The sequence below is a fragment of the Zophobas morio genome, unplaced genomic scaffold, assembly GCF_036711695.1.
Source record: "Zophobas morio isolate AGI-343-1 ecotype UQ-CSIRO unplaced genomic scaffold, CSIRO_AGI_Zmor_V1 ptg000010l, whole genome shotgun sequence".
Taxonomy (NCBI): Eukaryota; Metazoa; Arthropoda; class Insecta; order Coleoptera; family Tenebrionidae; genus Zophobas; species Zophobas morio.
Genome location: NW_026972115.1, coordinates 853,316 through 872,634, shown reverse-complemented (window position 1 = coordinate 872,634; position 19,319 = coordinate 853,316). Strand labels below are relative to the sequence as shown.

The 19,319-nt window shown below is 29.4% G+C and overlaps 1 protein-coding gene across 1 annotated transcript in view; it reads left to right on the top strand.

Annotated features, from left to right (window-relative positions):
- The first annotated feature begins 1,588 nt into the window (after positions 1–1,588).
- Positions 1,589–19,319, top strand: part of LOC135125970 (cytochrome P450 4C1-like) — a 121,230-nt gene continuing 103,499 nt past the window's right edge. Inside the window, exons 1-6 of the mRNA XM_064051756.1 lie at positions 1,589–1,668; positions 15,695–15,772; positions 15,847–16,024; positions 16,078–16,184; positions 16,377–16,467; positions 16,517–16,705. Of these exons, the coding sequence (XP_063907826.1) occupies positions 15,853–16,024; positions 16,078–16,184; positions 16,377–16,467; positions 16,517–16,705 (559 nt within the window). The 5' untranslated portion in view covers positions 1,589–1,668; positions 15,695–15,772; positions 15,847–15,852. The remainder of the gene's footprint in view (positions 1,669–15,694; positions 15,773–15,846; positions 16,025–16,077; positions 16,185–16,376; positions 16,468–16,516; positions 16,706–19,319) is intronic.

The following is a 19,319-nucleotide window of genomic DNA, read 5'->3' as shown; positions in this document are numbered from 1 at the left end:
AGTACACTTAAAATTCCATTCCGTAGTTTCGGAGATTATTCGTGTAACAAAATCGCCAGCAGTCCACACACAAACGGAAACAGGAAACCTGCATTCTCATATTTTACGGGCTGTGCAGGCTGCGAAACACGATCCTGAGCATTTGTCAAAATTATCCCACCACAAACCTTTGCGTAGCTCAACACTTTTCCAAAACACGCGCGTTGCAAAAAACGCTTTTTATCCTAGTTTTATTATTTGAGTCGAATCCTTCATTCGATTTCCGCATATCGAATTTCGCTAAAGCCGTTTCAGCAGCAACGTTTTAATGTACACATCGTTACAGTGCCACTTCCGGTTAATAGCAAGCTTTAGCCAGCAATTTATAGCGGTTTGTAATAATACACATGCAGCCAAATTACTCCAATTAACACTCTTGCTAAAGCCGCCTATCTCCCGTTAAGTGGTTAAATTTCCCCGTCAGAATAGTCCCTCACTCCTGATTGCCCCGAAACAAACCCTAAACTTTTTCCATTTTTGTATTTTCCGCGAAAACAGGGAATTAGCCGGTGGTCAGAACGACCCACTCACAATCACTCAAGAGGCAAAAAATACCCGCATCACATCCCAATCTCCCGGCAATTAATTATTCAGCGCGATTCCAGCTCCTTAACCTCTCCTTCTTTCTCTTCTCATTTCTTCTGACGAGTCGGCAGGTTGCGTTGGGAGAAATTGATTATGTGGATTTGCTTTATTGGTCCCTAAAGATTTTATTAGACATTAACGAAGGATAAAAGCAACGCTTTGTAACGGTCAGCAAAAGCTCAAGGAAATTGTTTTCGCGAGAGCTTTTCTTAGGGCCTGCATTATTGGGGGCGGCGCAGGAGGAGCCCCGGGTCGGCGCTGTTGGCGGCTTGAGTGCAATCGAGGATTACGGATTATTAATAGGATTAACGGGTCTGAAGGAGAATTTAATTGGATTAAGTCGACTTTTAAAGACGGGAACGATTGAGGAAGCGCGCCTGAGTGGGCCGACGCCTGCATAATGAGGGGTTTTAGTGCAGTTTTATGGGGAGCGATCTGGGAAGAATAGCAGTAAAACCATTTTTTGCATTGAAAGGTGTATTATATTGTTCTGGAGAGGTACTAAATGCAGGGATTGTTTCAAAGGGTACGAGCTGTCAAAAAATGAGGAATTGTAGACTGTTAGTTTTTTTTCTGTATAATTACATTTATCAAACAAAGACAAGAGAAACTTGATGACGTATTTACTTAACCACTCTCTAAAATACCTCCACATTTGCCAGCTTCAAGTGAGTGAAGCCAGACACTTGAAAAAATAAATATACAATTTCTTTTTGGTACACGTACTGTCTGGCAGACAGACGTTGCATGATTATCAGTCAAGTTAATCTAAATCTGGGACAACAATGACTGACATAATACAGACATACGTCTACTACGTCAATTGTAAAATCTTTGGTTGCAGCAAATTTTCTAGATCTTTGAAAACATTACCCAAAAAAAGCACAAAAAAACTGTGTAATTGTACAGAGAATTTGCAAACAAATTTTAATACAAATTTTAATGCAAATTTTGCGTTTTTCAGTCAAGTGGATTTTAATTCTGAATTACTACTTCAGGATTTTTTTATGAGATGATAGGATCTGTCTGCGTGATAAGGATAGGGTAATTAGTACTTTATACAACAATTTGAAAATTATCAGACAATGCGTAATTATTTTCATTTTGAAGGACATTTTTTTTAATAAAATTCTATTGTACCTACTTTCGTAAAAAATTTGTCTGACGAAATGTTAGAGTCAATTTAAAATCATTACGTCAGATTTTTGGAATAAAACATGCATCTGTAAATAATGTTCTAGGAATTAATTTTCCCGTTTCTTTGAAAAATTATCATTTTTTTTGCTATATTTCTTCAATTTTTCGACTTTTGTTTCTTCAGATTTTCGACTTGCAATTTTCATTTTCCAGTTTAAATTTATCCGTTTTTCAATTTTTAAAGTTCTTAATTTTTCAGTTTTTCGTTTCTTTAATTTTTCATTTCTTCAAATTTTCGATTTGCAGTTTTTCATTTCGGTTTTTTAATTTTTTTATTTTTACACATTTTTTTGTTTTTACAAATGTTCGTTTATTTAGTGCTCTGATTTAATCCTTTTTTTTTCAATTTATCGATTTTCATTCCGGTTCGGTTTTTCAAATTTTGGATTTTTTAATTTTTCGTCTTTCCAACTTTAGATTTTTAATTTCTAGATTTCTCATCTTTCGAATCAAAAAAAGGAAAAATTGCAAAATTGTGAAACTGAAAAATCAAAAATGAAACTAGGAAAAAGTATAAGATGAAATTTTTAAAATCAAGACCTTGGAAAATTGAAGAAAAGGAAAACTGAAAACTCGAAAGATTACAGATTGAGAAACTTAAAAATCAAAAACTGCAAAATTGAAAAAACGAATATTGTAAAATCGAAATATTGAAAATTAAAGAAATCGGAAAAATTTTAAAATTGGAAAATCGAGGAATTGATAATTTGAAAAATTTAATAAGCGAAAAACTATTCAAGTAAACGAAAAAACGAAAAGTTGTGATCTAAAAAGCTTGCAAAATTTCAAAATCGAAAAAACAAAAATTCAAAAATTGAAAAGCCAAGAAATAGAAATCCGAAAAGTCCAAAGACGAAGTAATCGAAAAATAAAATATAGAAAAATTCAAAAGTTCCCAAAATCGATCGACCGAAAACTAGAAAAAGTTGAAAAATCGAAAAACGAGATATCAAGAAATCGAAACATCAAAACATCGTAAAATCGAAAAACTGAAGAATCGGAAAACCGAAAAATCGAGAAATTGAAAATTCCAAAACTAAAATTACGAAAAATTGGGAAATAGCAATATCGAAGACCTGACAAATAGAAAAATCGAAAATTTTAAAAACTGGAAAATGGAAATATCTCAAAAATTGAAATTTCGAAAAATGAAAACATCAAAAAATTGAACAATTCGAAAACAAAAATTAAAAAATAGAAAAATTCAAAAATCCAAAATTTAAAAATCGAAAAATTCAAAAATCTGGAAGTCGAAAGATCGGAAAACCGACGAATCGAAAATCCAAAATTTAAGATTGAAAAATGGAAAATAATAAATAATTCAAAAAATTGAAAAAATACAAACATTGAAGAAATGAAAAATTGAAAATCCAAAATTTTAAAAATTGAAAAATTAACATCGGGAAAATGAAAAATCAAAATCAAGAACTTGAAAAATTGAGATACATAAAAAGTAAATATTGAGAAACAGAAACATGAAAAAATATGAAAAAATTGTAATGTCCAAAAATTGAAAAATCAAAAATTTGGAAATTTGACATGCTTAATTGTGCTACCCCTTCTCATCCGCACATTCTTTCTTTATCTAATTAGACTATATTCCTTTTCGTTCTTTCGACTTTTCTATTTTTTACTTTCTTGATTTGTCAGTTTATGAATTTTCATTTCCGCAAGGTTCAGTCATTGGCCCACTTCTGTTCAATATCTTCATTAACGATATTGCTTCGAATATTACATCGGATACGCTTCTCTACGCAGATGACCTAAAATTGTTTAAGAGCATACGCACACTTACTGATACTGTTGTCCTACAATCCGATATAATTAAAATTGAAGAATGGTGCAAAATTAATGATATGTCATTCAATTTAGATAAATGTCAGGTTATATGTTTTAGCAGGAAATTTGCTTCATCTCCGTGTTCTTATATTTTATGTGGTACTGCACTGTCTGTGGTCAAAGAAATTAAAGATTTAGGTGTTTTACTAGATTCTAAGTTAAGTTTTCATTGTCACTATGATACAATAATTTCTAAAGGTAGGAAAACGTTAGGTTGTGTTAAAAGGTGGTCTACTGATTTCAATGATATACGTGTATTAGTCATATTATTTAGTTCTCTCGTAAGATCCTTGTTAGAATATAACACTCTTATTTGGTCACCGTTTTATTCTTCCCACATCAGGCGTTTTGAAGCTGTTCAAAACAATTTTCTTAAATATTTAATGTATAGACTTGCTTTAAAAAACATTATTTTAGAGAATACTCAGCTGGTTGCTAGTTATGTATCAATTAGTAGTTTAGAAAATCGTCGAATTTATCACAAATTGTGTTTTATCTTTAAGTTAGTAAATGGTTTAGTAGATGCGCCCGATTTATTATCTATGATTTATTTTAATATACCTGTTCGAACTGTCCGTTCCCCTTATGTGTTTTTTGTACCTTATCATCGAAGGAATTATACGCTTCATTCTCCCTTGAACAGTATGATTTTACTTGCTAACCAATACTGTAAGAACCTAGAATTTTTTGGTGTTTCATTTAATAGATTCAAGAGAGAATGCCGTAAATTGTTATTTGTATAATTTGTTTTTGTTTTTGTTTAACTAATTATGTATTGCCTTTTTTTTTTTGGCGTAATAAACTTATTATTATTTAAGTTATTGGATTTTAATTATTTTCAACATTTTTTTTTCCATTTTAACAATTTCTAGATAATTTAACTTTACACAGTTTTTCAACTTTTCGATTTTTCAACTACTGAGGTTTTCGGTTTTTCATTTCTTCAATTTTTTTTATTTGCAATTTTTCAATTATACAATGTTTAAAATTTTTAGTCTTTAATTTCTCAATATTAAATTTTTCAATTTATCGGTAAACCGATTTTTCAGTTTCTTTGTTGTTACAATTCTTTAATTTTTGTATTTTTAATTTTTCGAATTTCTTAAATTTTTACAGTTTCTCGAATTTTCAACTTTAGAATTTCTCAATTTTAAAAATCATTTTCTTGTAGATTTCGGGCCGCTGAAGTCATGTCCGCTTTCATTTCTTCGATAACTCAATTGGTTTTTCGAGAATCGTCCTTTTAAACATTCAAAAATATGCAAAATACCCCAATTTTCGACCAATTTTCAACAAAATTTTCGAAATTTCACAAAATAAATTCTCCTTGTAGATTTCGGACCGCAAAAGTCATATCCGCTTTCATTTCTTCGATAACTCCAATGGTTTTTCCAGAATCGTCCTTTGAAACATTCAAAAATATGCAAAATACCCCAATTTTCGACCAATTTTCAACAAAATTTTCGAAATTTCACAAAATACATTTTCTTGTAGATTTCGAGCCGTAGAAGTCATATCCGCTTTCATTTCTTCGATAACTCCAATGGTTTTTCCAGAATCGTCCTTTGAAACATTCAAAAATATGCAAAATAACCCAATTTTCCACCAATTTTCAACAAAATTTTTGAAATTTCACAAAATACATTTTCTTGTAGTTTTCGGGCCGCAGAAGTCATATCCGCTTTCATTTCTTCGATAACTCCAATGGTTTTTCCAGAATCGTCCTTTGAAACCTTCAAAAATATGCTAAATAGCCCAATTTTCGACCAATTTTCACCAAAATTTTCGAAATTCCACAAAATACATTTTCTTGTAGATTTCGGGCCGCAGAAGTTATATCCGCTTTCATTTCTTCGATAACTCCAATGGTTTTTCCAGAATCGTCCTTTGAAACATTCAAAAATATGCTAAATACCCCAATTTTCGACCAATTTTCACAAAAATTTTCGAAATTTCACAAAATACATTTTCTTGTAGATTTCGGGCCGCAGAAGTCATATCCGCTTTCATTTCTTCGATAACTCCATTGGTTTTTCCAGAATCGTCCTATGAAACATTCAAAAATATGCAAAATACCTACCCCAATTTTCGACTAATTTTCAACAAAATTTTAGAAATTTTACAAAATCCATTTTCTTGTAGATTTCGGATCGCAGAAGTCATATCCGCTTTCATTTCTTCGATAACTCCAATCGTTTTTCCAGAATCGTCCTTTGTAACATTCAAAAATATGCAAAACACCCTAATTTTCGACCAATTTTCAACAAAATTTTCGAAATTTCACAAAATACATTTTCTTGTAAATTTCGGGCCGCAGAAATCATATCCGCTTTCATTTCTTCGATAACTCCATTGGTTTTTCCAGAATCGTCCTTTGAAACATTCAAAAATATGCAAAATGCCCCAATTTTCGACCAATTTTCACCAAAATTTTCGAAATTTCACAAAATACATTTTCTTGTAAATTTCGGACCGCAGGAGTCATTTCCGTTTTCATTTCTTCGATAACTCCAATGGTTTTTCCAAAATCGTCCTTTGAAACATTCAAAAATATGCAAAATATCCCAATTTTCGACCAATTTTCACCAAAATTTTCGAAATTTCACAAAATACATTTTCTTATAGATTTCGGGCCGCAGAAGTCATTTCCGCTTTCATTTCTTCGATAACTCCATTGGTTTTTCCAGAATCGTCCTTTGAAACATTCAAAAATATATTTATGATTTTTTAATTGTTGATTTTTGGATTATCCGGTAATTCAACTACTTTGTTTTTAAATTTGATAAATTTCTATATTTTTAAAATTTCAATTTTTCGTTTTTTCAACTTGGTACTCGAATTTTCAACTTCAGAATTTTTAATTTTATTTAATTTTTTAATTTTTGATTTTTAAAAAATCGAAATATTGAAAATTAAAGAAATCGGAAAATCGGATAATTGCGAAATCCAAAAATTCCAAAACTGAAAAATTTGAAAAATTATATAATCGAAAGAAACATTGACAAAACAAAGGAAATAAAAAAACGAAAAGTTATGATATAAAATCGAGTAAATGAGAATTCAAAAATCGGGAAAAATGAAAAATAAAAGTCAAGGACTTGAAAAACTGAAATACCGACAAATTAACAATTGAGAAACTAAAAAATGAAAAAATGAAAAATTGATAAATTGCATATCAAAAAACTGAAGAACCGAAAAATTTAAAAATATGAAAGTCGAGAAATTCAAAAATTAATAAAGTATAGAAAATGTCCGGATGAGAAGACTAACACAATGGATGTCGGAGCTCATAAAATAGTTTGACCTGTTTAATTGTGCTACACCTTCTCATCCGTACACTCTTTCTTTATCTAACTAAGTTTATTTCGGAAAAATTTCTAAAGACAAATTATCCTCTCTATTGAAATGAAATCAAGTAAAGGTTTTTCAAGAACTATCTTGAAGGTATTATACTTTTGACTATTAAGTTGGAACAGCTTTTCTTTCAAAGGTCTCTCGGAACAAATACCCATATTTGATCTACTTTTCACAATATTTATGTGTAAACACTTTTGCTCATAATTTTCAATTACCAAAAATTGGTACATGTATTTTATCTCACCCCTTGAAACCATAAAAGTCTTAGCGGCTGTTTTGGAGATCTATGGATTAACTCAGCGGCATGCAGAATTTTAGAATAGTTGTTTTCGATGCAGAAAAGGTGGAACCTAGTTAGTTAGAGAAGGAGTGTTCGGATGAGAAGACATAGCACGATTCGATTTTCCATCGTATTTTTGGGCTGAAGTGAATTTATAAATTCGGTTGAGACGTACACACCCAGTGGCGGCTCGTCCATGAATGAATTGTATAATTCATTTGTCACTGTGCATTAATTAATTTTGGAGCGGAACTTGATATTATTTTTAAAGAACATTTAGAGAAAATGCTTTAGGATTTAAATCAAGTATTCAAAGCCGATTTGTATTGACAAGGTAAAAATTTGGCATGGATATGACAAAAAAAATTAATGGAAGTTTTTCCAATGAAAGCTATTGGAAAACTTAAGCGATGTTTGTAAATCGAATTTAACTTTGATAGAAACGAAGGAAAGTTGAAAATTTCCTGAGAAGGATAAATAAAAACATGTTGGAACGTTTTACCGACCCAAACCACTGAAAGCACTAACACTTTTAAATGAAATTATGTTGTTTCTACTTTCTGATAGTCAAAGTTGAATTATCTTAATTATTAAATTAAATAAATATGTGTTTAATATAAATAAACAAAAATAAATAGTGAAAAAATAGATTTATGCTAATCTCAACTCTCCACTTATCAGCACCTGGAATCAAGTCTGCTCAATCGATTAACCACGGCACGAACCAAAGTTATCACGATCAAGTGGCCCTCAAAATTTTTTCCACTCCACGAACCTAACTAGCACCCAATCAACAGATAACTGACCTAAGAAACGTAAAATCACGCGTCCCTGTCATGTCTTCCTTATCGCCGTCAAAACTCCTCCAACTCACGACTCCCTTCAAATTAAATCGAAAATTTCCAATTTAAAGACTACCCACAGACCTGTCCCAGCTACCGAACTTCGACAGTTTCGATATCCCTCATCACTCACCCAATCAATCCTGCCAACCTTGAGTGTCCTTATCTTTCTCAACAGTGCGTAGCAAAAAGCGCCGCAAAAAATAAACAAAAAACCCCAAAACAATGGTGGCCTGTAACCAGGCACGTTCCTAATCGGCTAATTCCAGCAGGTGTTCGCAATCAGATCTACTAAATCAGATAATCGTCGGAGTTGACAAAGTGCGTTGAGTGTCAATAATGACAATGTAAATGTTTCATCCTCGACGCATTTTCTTTATTATCTTGTTTTAGTGTGTATCCTGATGGCGGTCCGGACGTGTGCAATTTTTCCGGGTTTGCCGGAATTTCACCCTTTGCTTTAACCGTGACGCTGTCGGGATGCAATTATCTTTATCTTATCGTTGGGGCGGCAAAGCTCCGAAAAGCTTGCTGGGCTTTTCTGTTTACTTACGGTTTAATATGACGCGGGACAGGTGTTAGCGGGTCGGACATGGCGGAGGGGAAAATGGAAATGAGGAGGAAAAATGCAGATGAGGTTGATTATGGACCAAATTTAGATTAAATGGTTATATTAACTTTTATTTTGTTTATCTCCGAAGAAAATGATGAAATTCTTACTAGAAATTTTAATAAGGACAGGCTACACCTTTTTCTTAAGTTAAAATTTTCAATTCAAGAGATAAGTAGCATACGAAAATATTGTCTGTTTTCACGATCGACTTTTTCATTGGTGGGTTCATATGAACTTAGCTCTGCTCAGGTCAGGTCAGGTTTGGTCAGGACAGGTCAGCTTTGGTCAGCTCTGGTTCGGTTAGGTCAAGTCCGGTAAAATTAGGTCACATCAGATCAGGCTACGTCAGCTCAAATCAGATCAGGTGGAGTATAGTATATCAAGTTATGTCAGGTCCAGTCAAGTCAGGTTTGGTCAATCAATTTAAAAATTTGCAAGATTGAACAACTGAAAATCCAGAAATACAAATATCAAAGTAAATATATAAAATTTAAAAAATTGAAAATAAGAATATCAAAAAATTAAAAATTCGAAACACCAAAAAATTGGCAAATTGAAAAGCCTGAAATTTAAAAATAGTAAGGCGAAGTCAAAAAATCGAGAAGTAAAAAAATTTAAAAACTGAGAAATCAAAATAGCTCAAAATCGTAAAATCGAAAAGTTAAAAATTGAAAAATTTTAAATTATAAAAAAATGGAAACTCGAAAAATTGAAAAATCGAAAAATAGCTCAAAATCAAAATATCCAAAGTTAAAAATTGAAGAATTTAAAAATTGGAAAATCGAGGAATTGGTAATTTGAAAAATTTAATAAGCGAAAAATTATTCACTCGAAAAAAACATTGACAGAATGAAGTAAAGGAATAAATGAAAAACTGTGACCCAAAAAGCCCGAAAAATTTTAAAATCTAAAAAGCAAAAAGTTTTAAAAATAGAAAAATTGAAAAGCCAAGAAATCGAAACCCGAAAACTCAAAAGACGAAGCAATCGAAAATTTAAAATACATATAGAAAAATTCAAAGGTTTCCAAAATTGATGTGTTGAAAAAAAAACCGAAAAATAGAAAATCGAAAAATTTAAATATCGAAAAGTCGAAAAAGTTCAAAAATCCAAAAACCCGAAATTTAAAAATAGGAAGGCGAAAAGTCAAAAAATCGAGAAGTGACAAAATTGAAAAATTGAGAAATCAAAATAGCTCAAAATCGGAAAATCGAAAAGTTAAAAATTGAAACATTGTAAATTACAAAAAAATGGAAACTCGAAAAATTGAAAAATTGGGAAATTGAAAAACCGAAAAATAGCTCAAAATCAAAATCAAAAGATCCAAAATTAAAAATTGAAGAATTGAAAATTTAGAAAAACTGGAAACTTAAAAAATTGAAAAATCGAAATAAAAAATTTTAAAGATTGACGAATTGAAAAACCGAAAAGTCGAAAAATCGAAAGATCAAAAAACCAAAAATAAAAAAACTGAAAAATCTAATCGTGGAACAGAAGTGTCCAAGAAATAAAAATTCGGGTAATCGAAATATCTAAAATTTTAAAATATCGGAAAACTGAAGCATCGAAAAATTGAAAAATCGAAAAATCGATGCAAAAATGTCTAAAAACTGAAACATCGAGAAATCGAAAATTCGAAAACTTGAAAAATCGAAAAATTGAAATATCGAAAAATCCCAAAACTGAAAAATTGAAGGAAAATTGTAGAATCGAAAAATCGATAACTCGAAAAATCAAAAATTTAAAATATCGAAACATCGAAACATCAAAAAAGCGAAAACATCTTGACAAATTGAAAAACCAAAAAATCTAAAACCGAGAAGTTGAAAACTCGAAAAATCAAAAACCGAAAAATCAAAAAACTCAAAAATTTAAAAATTCGAAAAATCGTAAGACAAAAAACCGAAAAATCAAAAAACTGAAAAATCTAAAATTTAAAAATTGGAAAAATCGTGAAACACGTATATTCAAAAATTGAAACATCAGAAATCCAAAAACATACTATTTTAAAAGCCGAAAAATTAAAATATCGGGAAAATGAAGCATTGGAAAATTGAAAAATCAACAAATCGAAAAATTGAAAAATTGAATTATATGTATTTATAAATCGAAAAATTCAAAAATCCAGCAAACTGAAATAAATTTAAATAACGAAAAATCCAAAAACTGAAATATCGACAAATTGAACAATTGCAAAAAATTGAAGAATCAAAAAATTTTAAAAACCCAAAACTGAAATGCCTAAAATAATAAACATCAAGCAGCCAAAAACTAAAAAAATGTAAACACGAAAAATCGAAAAATCAAAAAACTGAATAATCTAGAATTTAAAAATTCGAAAGACTGAAAAATTGAAAATATATAAAATTTAAAGAAATGAAAATAAAATATATAATATCAAAAAATTGAAAAATCGAAACATTGCAACACCAAAAAATTAACAAATGCAAAAACCTAAAATTTAAAAATCGGAAAATACCGAAAAGCCGAAAAATCGAAAAACTAAGAAATCGAAATGGCTCAAAATCTAATAATCGAAAAGTTAAAAATTGAAAATTTTAGAATTAAAAAAATTGAAACTTGAAAAAAATTGAAAAATCGGGAATTTGAAAAATCTTAAAAATGAAAAATTTTGAAAATTGACAAATTGAAAAACCGAAAAATCTGAAACCGAGAAGACGAAAAATCAAAAGATTAAGAAACCAGAAATTCAAAAAACTAAAAAATCTAAAATTTTAAAATTCGAAAAATTGTGAAACTAACGCATCGGAAAATTGAAAAATCGAGAAAGTCGAAAATCTAGCAATCGAAAAACCGAAAAATTTAATAATTTAAATAAGAAAAAAATCCAAAACTGAAATATCGACAAATTGAATAATTGAAGAATCGAACAATTTTAAAAACCCAAAACTGTAATATCGAAAAATTTAAAAATTGAAAAACATAAATCGCAGTCGAAAATTTTAAACATCCAAAAACTGAAAAATAAAAAACTTGAAAAAATCTAAAAATTGATTGAAAAACTAAAAAATCTAAAATCGAAATAACGAAAAGTCTAATCACTGAAAAATCGAGAATTCGAGAAATCCGAAAATCAAAAAATCGTAAACTTGATTCTGAAATGCCTAAAATGATTAACATCAAAAAGTTAAAAACTAAAAAATCGTAAACACGAAAAACCGAAATATTAAAAAACTGAAAAATCAAGAATTTCAAAACTCGCAAGATTGAAAAATTGAAAATCCAGAAATACAGAAATCGAAATCTAAAAATTTCAAAAATTTAAAATAAAAATATCGAAAAATTAAAAAAACGAAACATCTAAATTACAAAAAATTGACAAAATGAAACACCTAAAATTTAAAAATACGAAAGCCGAAAAGCCAAAGAAACGTAAAGTCGAAAACTGAGATTTTGAAATAGCTCAAAATCGAAAGTAAAAAATCGAAGAATTTAAAATTACGAAAAAAGAGAAACTTTGAAAAATCGAAAAATCGTGAAATTGAAAAACCGGAAGCCTGAAAAATCAAAAATTTTTACGATCGACAAATTGAAAAACCGAAAATCTAAAACCGAGGAGTCGAAAAATCGAACGATGGCGAAACTGAAATAATCAAAAACTGAAAAATCAAAAATCAAAAAATATAAAATTTTAAAACTGAAAAATCAAAATGTCGTAAAATTGAAAAATCGAGATATCGAAACAAAAATAGTCGAAACATGGAAAAATCTAAAATTGGAAAATCGAAAAAAGCCAAAAATCGAACAATAAAAAAATCGAAAAACTAAAAACCCGAAAAGTTGATTCGAAAAACTAAAAAATCAAAAATCAAGAATTTGAAACATTATAATCATCATACAATAATATGCACTACGAATGACCCCTCTTATTAAACTCACTGTTCCGCCACTGGTGGAATTATACTTGTCAGATGATCATGACCCACTCTGCTTATTTGTAAACGCACGGTTTCTACACCTTTGATAATTAGTACACACGAAATCATTTATCAACTTTTGACATATTTGCCAACTGATTTTTTCATGTTGCGTAGAAATCTAAAACCGAGAAGTCGAAAAATCGAAAGATCAAAAAACCGAAAAATCAAAAAACCGAAAAATCTAAAATTTAAAAATTCGAAAAATCGTAAAACAGAAATATCCAACAGCTGAAAAATCAGAAATCCAAAAACATAAAACTTTAAAAACCGAAAAATTAAAATATCGGAAAAATGACACATCGGAAAATTGAAAAATCAAGAAATCGAAAAATTGAAAAATCTAGACTGAAAACTTGAATATTTAAAAATCGAAAAATTCAAAAATCCAGCAATCGAAAAATCCGAAAATTGAAGAATTTAAATATCGAAAAATCCCAAAACTTAAACACCGACAAACTGAAAAATTGAAGAATCGAAAAAATTTAGAAACCCAATTTTAAACTGCAAAAACGAAAAATCGAGAAATCAGAAAGTCCAAAAATCGACAATTTTAAACATCGAAAAACTGAAAAATCAAAAACCTGAAAAAGTCAAAAATTGATTTGAAAAACTGAAAAATCAATAATTTAAGAAATAGGAACATTGAAAAATTGAATCGGAAAGCCGAAAATTTAAAAAATCGAGAATCGAAAAGTCCAAAATTAGAAGTCAAAAATCGAAAATGTTTAACATCAAAAAACTGAAAAATCAAAAATCTGAAAAATCGAAAAATTGAATTGAAAAACTGAAAAATCAAAAATCGCGATAACAAGAAATCCAAACATTGAAAAATCGAGAAATGGGAAAATCAAAAAATCGAAAACTTGATGACGTCAAACAGTTAGCAACTAAAAAAACCTAAACTGGAAAAAACGAAAAATCAAAAAACTGAACAATCAAGAATTGAAAAAATCAAAAGACTGAAAGATGAAGAATCGAAAATCCAGAAATACATAAATATTATGAAAGCTAAAAAATTGTAAAAAAATATCAAAAAATTGAAGAATCGAAAAATTAAAAAATCGAAACATCGAAACGCCAAAAAATTGACAAATTAGAGAACTGAAAAAAATGATATTTAAAAATTCGAAAAATCGTGAAAAAGAAGTATCCAAAAACTAAAAATCAAAAATCCAAAAATATAAAATTTTAAAAACTGAAAAATGAAAATGTCGGAAAACTGAAGGATCAAAAAATTCAAGAATTTCAATATCAAAAAATCCCAAAACACAAAACTGATATGCCTGAAATGATTAACATCAAACAGCTAAGAACTAAAAAACCGTCAGCTCGAAAATTTGAAAAAACAAAAAACTGAAAAATCAAGAATTTGAATATTCGAAAAATTGTGAAACAGAAATATCCAAAAAGTGAAAAATCAGAAATCCAAAAATATAAAATTTTGAAAACTGAAAAATTTAAATCTCGAAAAACTGAAAAATCGAGAAATCGAAACAAAAAAAAAACAAAAAACTGAAAAATCTAAAATTCAAACAATCGAAAAATCGAAGAGTCGAAAAATCGAATAATCGAAGAATTTGAATATCGAAAAATCCCCAAACTGAAATATCGACAAATTGAAAAATTGTAAAAAATTGAAGAATCGAAAAATTTTAAAAACCCAAAACCAAAATGCTTAAAATGATTAACATCAAACAACTAAGAACTAAATGTAAACTCAGAAAAATTGAAAAATCAAAAAACCGCAAAATCTAAAATTTAAAAATTCGAAAAATCGTGAAAGAGATATCCAAAAACTGAAAATCTGAAATCCAAAAATATGGAATTTTAAAAATTGAAAAATTAAAATATCAGAAAATTGAAAAGTCGAGAAAGTCAAAAATCGAGCAACCGAAAAACCAAAAAATCAAAAAACTGAAAAATCAAGAATTTCAAAATTCGAAAGATTAAAAATTGAAAATCCAGATATACATAGAAATAGAAACCTATAAAATTTCAAAAATTTAAACAAAAATATCGCAAAATAAAAAAATCAAAACATCTAAACTACAAAAAATTGACAAATAGAAAAACCTAAAATTTAAAAATATGAAAGCCGAAAAGTCAAAGAAACGTAAAGTTGAAAAATCGAAAAAGTGAAAAATTGAAAAACCGAAAACCTGAAAAATTAAAAATTTTAATTTAATCGAATATTCAAAAACCGAAAATTCTAAAATCGAGAAACCCATATGTAAATACAAAAATATGCACTACTAAACTCAGCGGAATTCTACTTGTCAGAATATGATGAATTGATGACCCACTGGGCTTATTTGTAAAGGCACGGTTTCTACACCTTTAGGAATTGGTACACAGGAAATCATTAATCATGTTTTGAAATATTTGGCAACAGAAATCAGCAAATGTTTTTTCTCCTACATTCTGTGGCTTTGCCATTAGTTAAAGTTTAGTTAATTTTTAATAAATTAGTAAAAAAAAAAATGAAATAGTGAAATTATATAAATGGTGCACGCACTACTTATGGAACAAATCAATAATCAAGTAAAAATCAAATTTATCGAAAATTCTAGGAACGTGTGAGCAAGTTTCCAATCACTCATAATGTAGTTAACTTTTGAACTGTGAAGTCACTTTGAAATTGCTCAATTTTATATATTTTTGGACTAAGGAACTAACCACGTGGCTTTCACGTCTGCACCTTGTCGGATATAACGTGATCCGAAAAGAAAAAAAATGTCACACACAATTTTTACTACATACTTCATTCCATTTTTTAAAATAAAAACATTATTCATTTCTAAATTACCACCACTCAATATTTAGTCAAATAAGGAAATAAAGGAAACTGATGCATCCAATTGAAGGAAATCTCGACTCAAAAATAGCACTCGGGGCCACCCACAACGGTGCCGACCACTTGTTCTTATCACTTAGACTATGTCATTATAGATAAAAAAAATAATTTTTAACAGTTTTTGACAGATAAAATCTAATTGTTTCAGTTAAATAATAGAGTCGGTACCTTGTGAAAACTATTATTCTAGTGTAGTGGGTTGTGTAAGTACCTCGTTCTCTGACTAGTAGGTACTCATTAACAAAATAGTTTTTGCTTTATTAATTGTTCTAAAACAATTATTTAAAAAAAATATTTTAGGACAAAATGGACTTTCTATTCCTCGCACTTTTGACGGTCTTCGCCCTGTCTTTGAAAAGTATGCTGCAATGGTACCAAAGGAGAAAGAAGATCTGGGACGGCATTGAAAAATTTGGAGGCGAAAAGTGGTACCCCATTGTTGGTACCTGCCTGGATGTAATAACAGCACCAAGAAACAGTAAATACTAAAAAACACGAAGGCCATTATTTCAATATATTTTGTTTTTTTAGAATTCTACGAAATTTATGCCGCCAGAAATAATAAGCATGGTCCGATTTTTAGAACATGGATGGGTTCTATTCCCGCTGTCCACATCATGAAAGCCGAACATCTCGAAGTGAGTACAAATTTTTCGAAAAATATAAGCGACCTTAATTAAAATCTAAATAAACGTCATCGTGAGCGATAACACAATCAGATCGTTGCATCAGCTGCACTCCGATTACGTTCGAGTAACAGTCGATTGCCCATGATCGATAATGATGGTCCGATTAGATCCCCGGATTAAAATCTGCTAATCCATTTTCAGCCGGTCCTGAACAGCACCAGCAACCTCCGAAAGGGCGACTTCTACACGTTCATCGAGCCCTGGCTGGCCGAAGGGCTCATTTCCAGCTCAAGTAAGCTCCTCGTCCCGACCGACAAAATCTTATCGTCCATTACTTGCAGACATCAAAAAATGGCACCATCATCGAAGGCTAATAACACCGACCTTTCATTTCTCCATCCTGGACAATATGGGGGACGTCATGAGCGAGAAAGCTCAACTCCTGGCTGAACTCCTCGAGAAAAAGGCCGATGGGCAGTATTTCGACATCTACCCGTTTCTGACCCATTGCGAGCTCGACATCATTTGCGGTGAGTACTGGGGGTGGGTTTGTTGATGGAAACGAGGGGTGCGGATTTATTAAAAGTGCGGAATAAAAATAGAGCGAAGTGTTTAACGATGATATTAATTGGGGGTTTGTTAGGGTCGGTTCTGGAACAGCGCTACCAAGTAAAGTTTATTTTGGGGCAAAAAATAGGAAAATGTGGAGACGACGACCAAACACTGCTTTGCGTTTTGATGAAGCCAGTGTTGACAGAAATTATACAAAAAAATTTCGATCGAAGTCGATTATTAATTTGGTAATAAAATAAAATGACATTGTTATTAATTTTTAAGAATGTTGGACTTTAATTTTGGCCGTTTTAAATAACTGTCAATGTCAATATTAATCATAGATAAGATAATAATCAATCTATTGTCATAATCCGAGATAAGCCGTTTATAAGTGAAATCAGATAATTCTTAAATTAGCTTTTAATGTCCATTATATTGTAATTACACGAAAACCGATTTAAAACGATAACTCATGTTTAACTAAACTGTTTTTGATTTAATCTTCTTAAACGGAAATTTTAACTTTAAAAAATTGGTCGAAGGATACTTTGACAGAGCTTCGCGGGAAATAATCAATGCTTTCCGAAAAATCGAAAAACTCAAATATCGAATATAGATAAATCAAAAAATTTTTAAAACCGAATAATCGAAATCCGAAAAATTGAATTGTTAAAAAACTGAGAAATCGAATCAAAAAATTGTAAACTCGAAAAATTAAAAAATCAAAAATTTTAAAATTCAAAAACTTAAAATTTGAAAAAGTCAAAAAATCGAAAAGCTAAATTTAAACCAAAAATTGAAATTCCATAAATCGAAAAATTTTAAATTTCAAAAATGAAAACCTCGAAAAATTCAAAAATTTAGAACGCGAAACATCAAAAAATCAAAAAATTCAGACCCCTAAAATTCAAGATCGAACGAAAAAGATAAAAGTCGAAAAATCGGAAAACTGAGAAATGGCAAAAATTCGAAATTTAAAAAATCGAAAATTGAGAATATTGAAAAATGGAGGAATTAAAAATTCCAAGCCGAAAAATTGAGAAATAAAAAAATTCAAAAATTGAAACATCGAAAAATTGAAAAATTAAAAACCTGAAAAACCAAAAAGTTGCATTGAAAATCGGGAAATCGAAACACTGAAAACCCGAGAAATCAAAAAATCGATTAATCGCGAAATTGAATAATTGAAAAATCTAATAACTGAATCATCCAAAAATTTAAAAAATCGAAGAAATAAAATGGCACGAAATCGAATCAAAAAATCGTAATTCCGAAAAATTGAAAGATTGAAAAATCAAAAAGCCGAAAACACGAAAAACCGAAAAATCGAAATATCCAATTTAAACCAAAAATTGAAAAATCGATAAATCGAAAAAATTTTAATTTCAAAAATGAAAACTACAAAAAATTGAAAAATTTAGAAAAAGATGAAAGTCTGAAAATCGAAAACTGAGAAATGTCAAAAATTCAAAATTTAAAAAATCGAAAAATGGGAATATTGAAAAATCGAGGAATTAAAAGTCCCAAGCCGAAAAATTGAGAAATAAAAAAATTCAAAAATTGAAACATCGAAAAATACAAAAATTAAAAACCTGAAAAACCAAAAAATTAAAAACCAAAACATTGAATGGAAAAAGTGAATAGGTACTCGAAAAATGGAGAAATCGAAACATTGACAAGTCGAAAAATCAAAAAATCGATTAATCGCGAAATTGAACAATTGAAAAATCTAAAAACTGAATCATCGGAAAAATGTTAAAATCCAAGAACTAAAATGGCAGGAAATCGAATCAAAAAATCGTAAACACGAAAAATTGAAAAATCCAAAAGTATTTTAAAATTCGAAAAATTGAAGGTTTGAAAAATCAAAAAGCCGAAAACCCAAAAACCAAAAAAAAGTGAAACATCCAATTTAAAACAAAAATTGAGAAATCGAGAAATCGGAAAATATGAAATTAAAAAATTGAAACATGAAAATATGGAAAAATTTTAAATCGAAAACAAAAAATTCAAACACCTAAAATTTAAAAACGTAGAAAAATCGAAACATCGAAAAGTTGAAAATTCGAAAAAACGAGAAGCCGAAAAGTGGAAAAATCAAAAAACTGAAAAATCGAAACAACAAAAAATGTAAAAACTGACTGAAACATCGATCGAATTAAAAACGTGAATAATCGAAAAATTGAATAATCAAAAATTTTTAAAATCGAAAAATCGAAAGAGAAATCCATAAAAATGAAAAATGTAAAATTTAAAAATTTGAAAAATCTTATATCAGAAATATCGAAGAACTGAAAAACCGAGAAATCAAGTCGAAAAATTTTAAATTTCGAAAGTACCTATAAATGAAAACCTCGAAAAATTGAAAAATTGAGAACGTGAAACCCAAAAAAATCCAAAAATTCAAAACCTGAAAAATTGAAAAATCGAACGAAAAAGATAAAAGTAGAAAATCAAAAACTGAGAAATGGCAATTTAATGACAAAATTTAAAAAATCGAAAGATCGAAAAATTGAATAATCCAGGAATTAAATAAAAATTAATTGAAAATTCGAAAAATGGAGAAGCCGAAAACTGGGAAATAGAAAA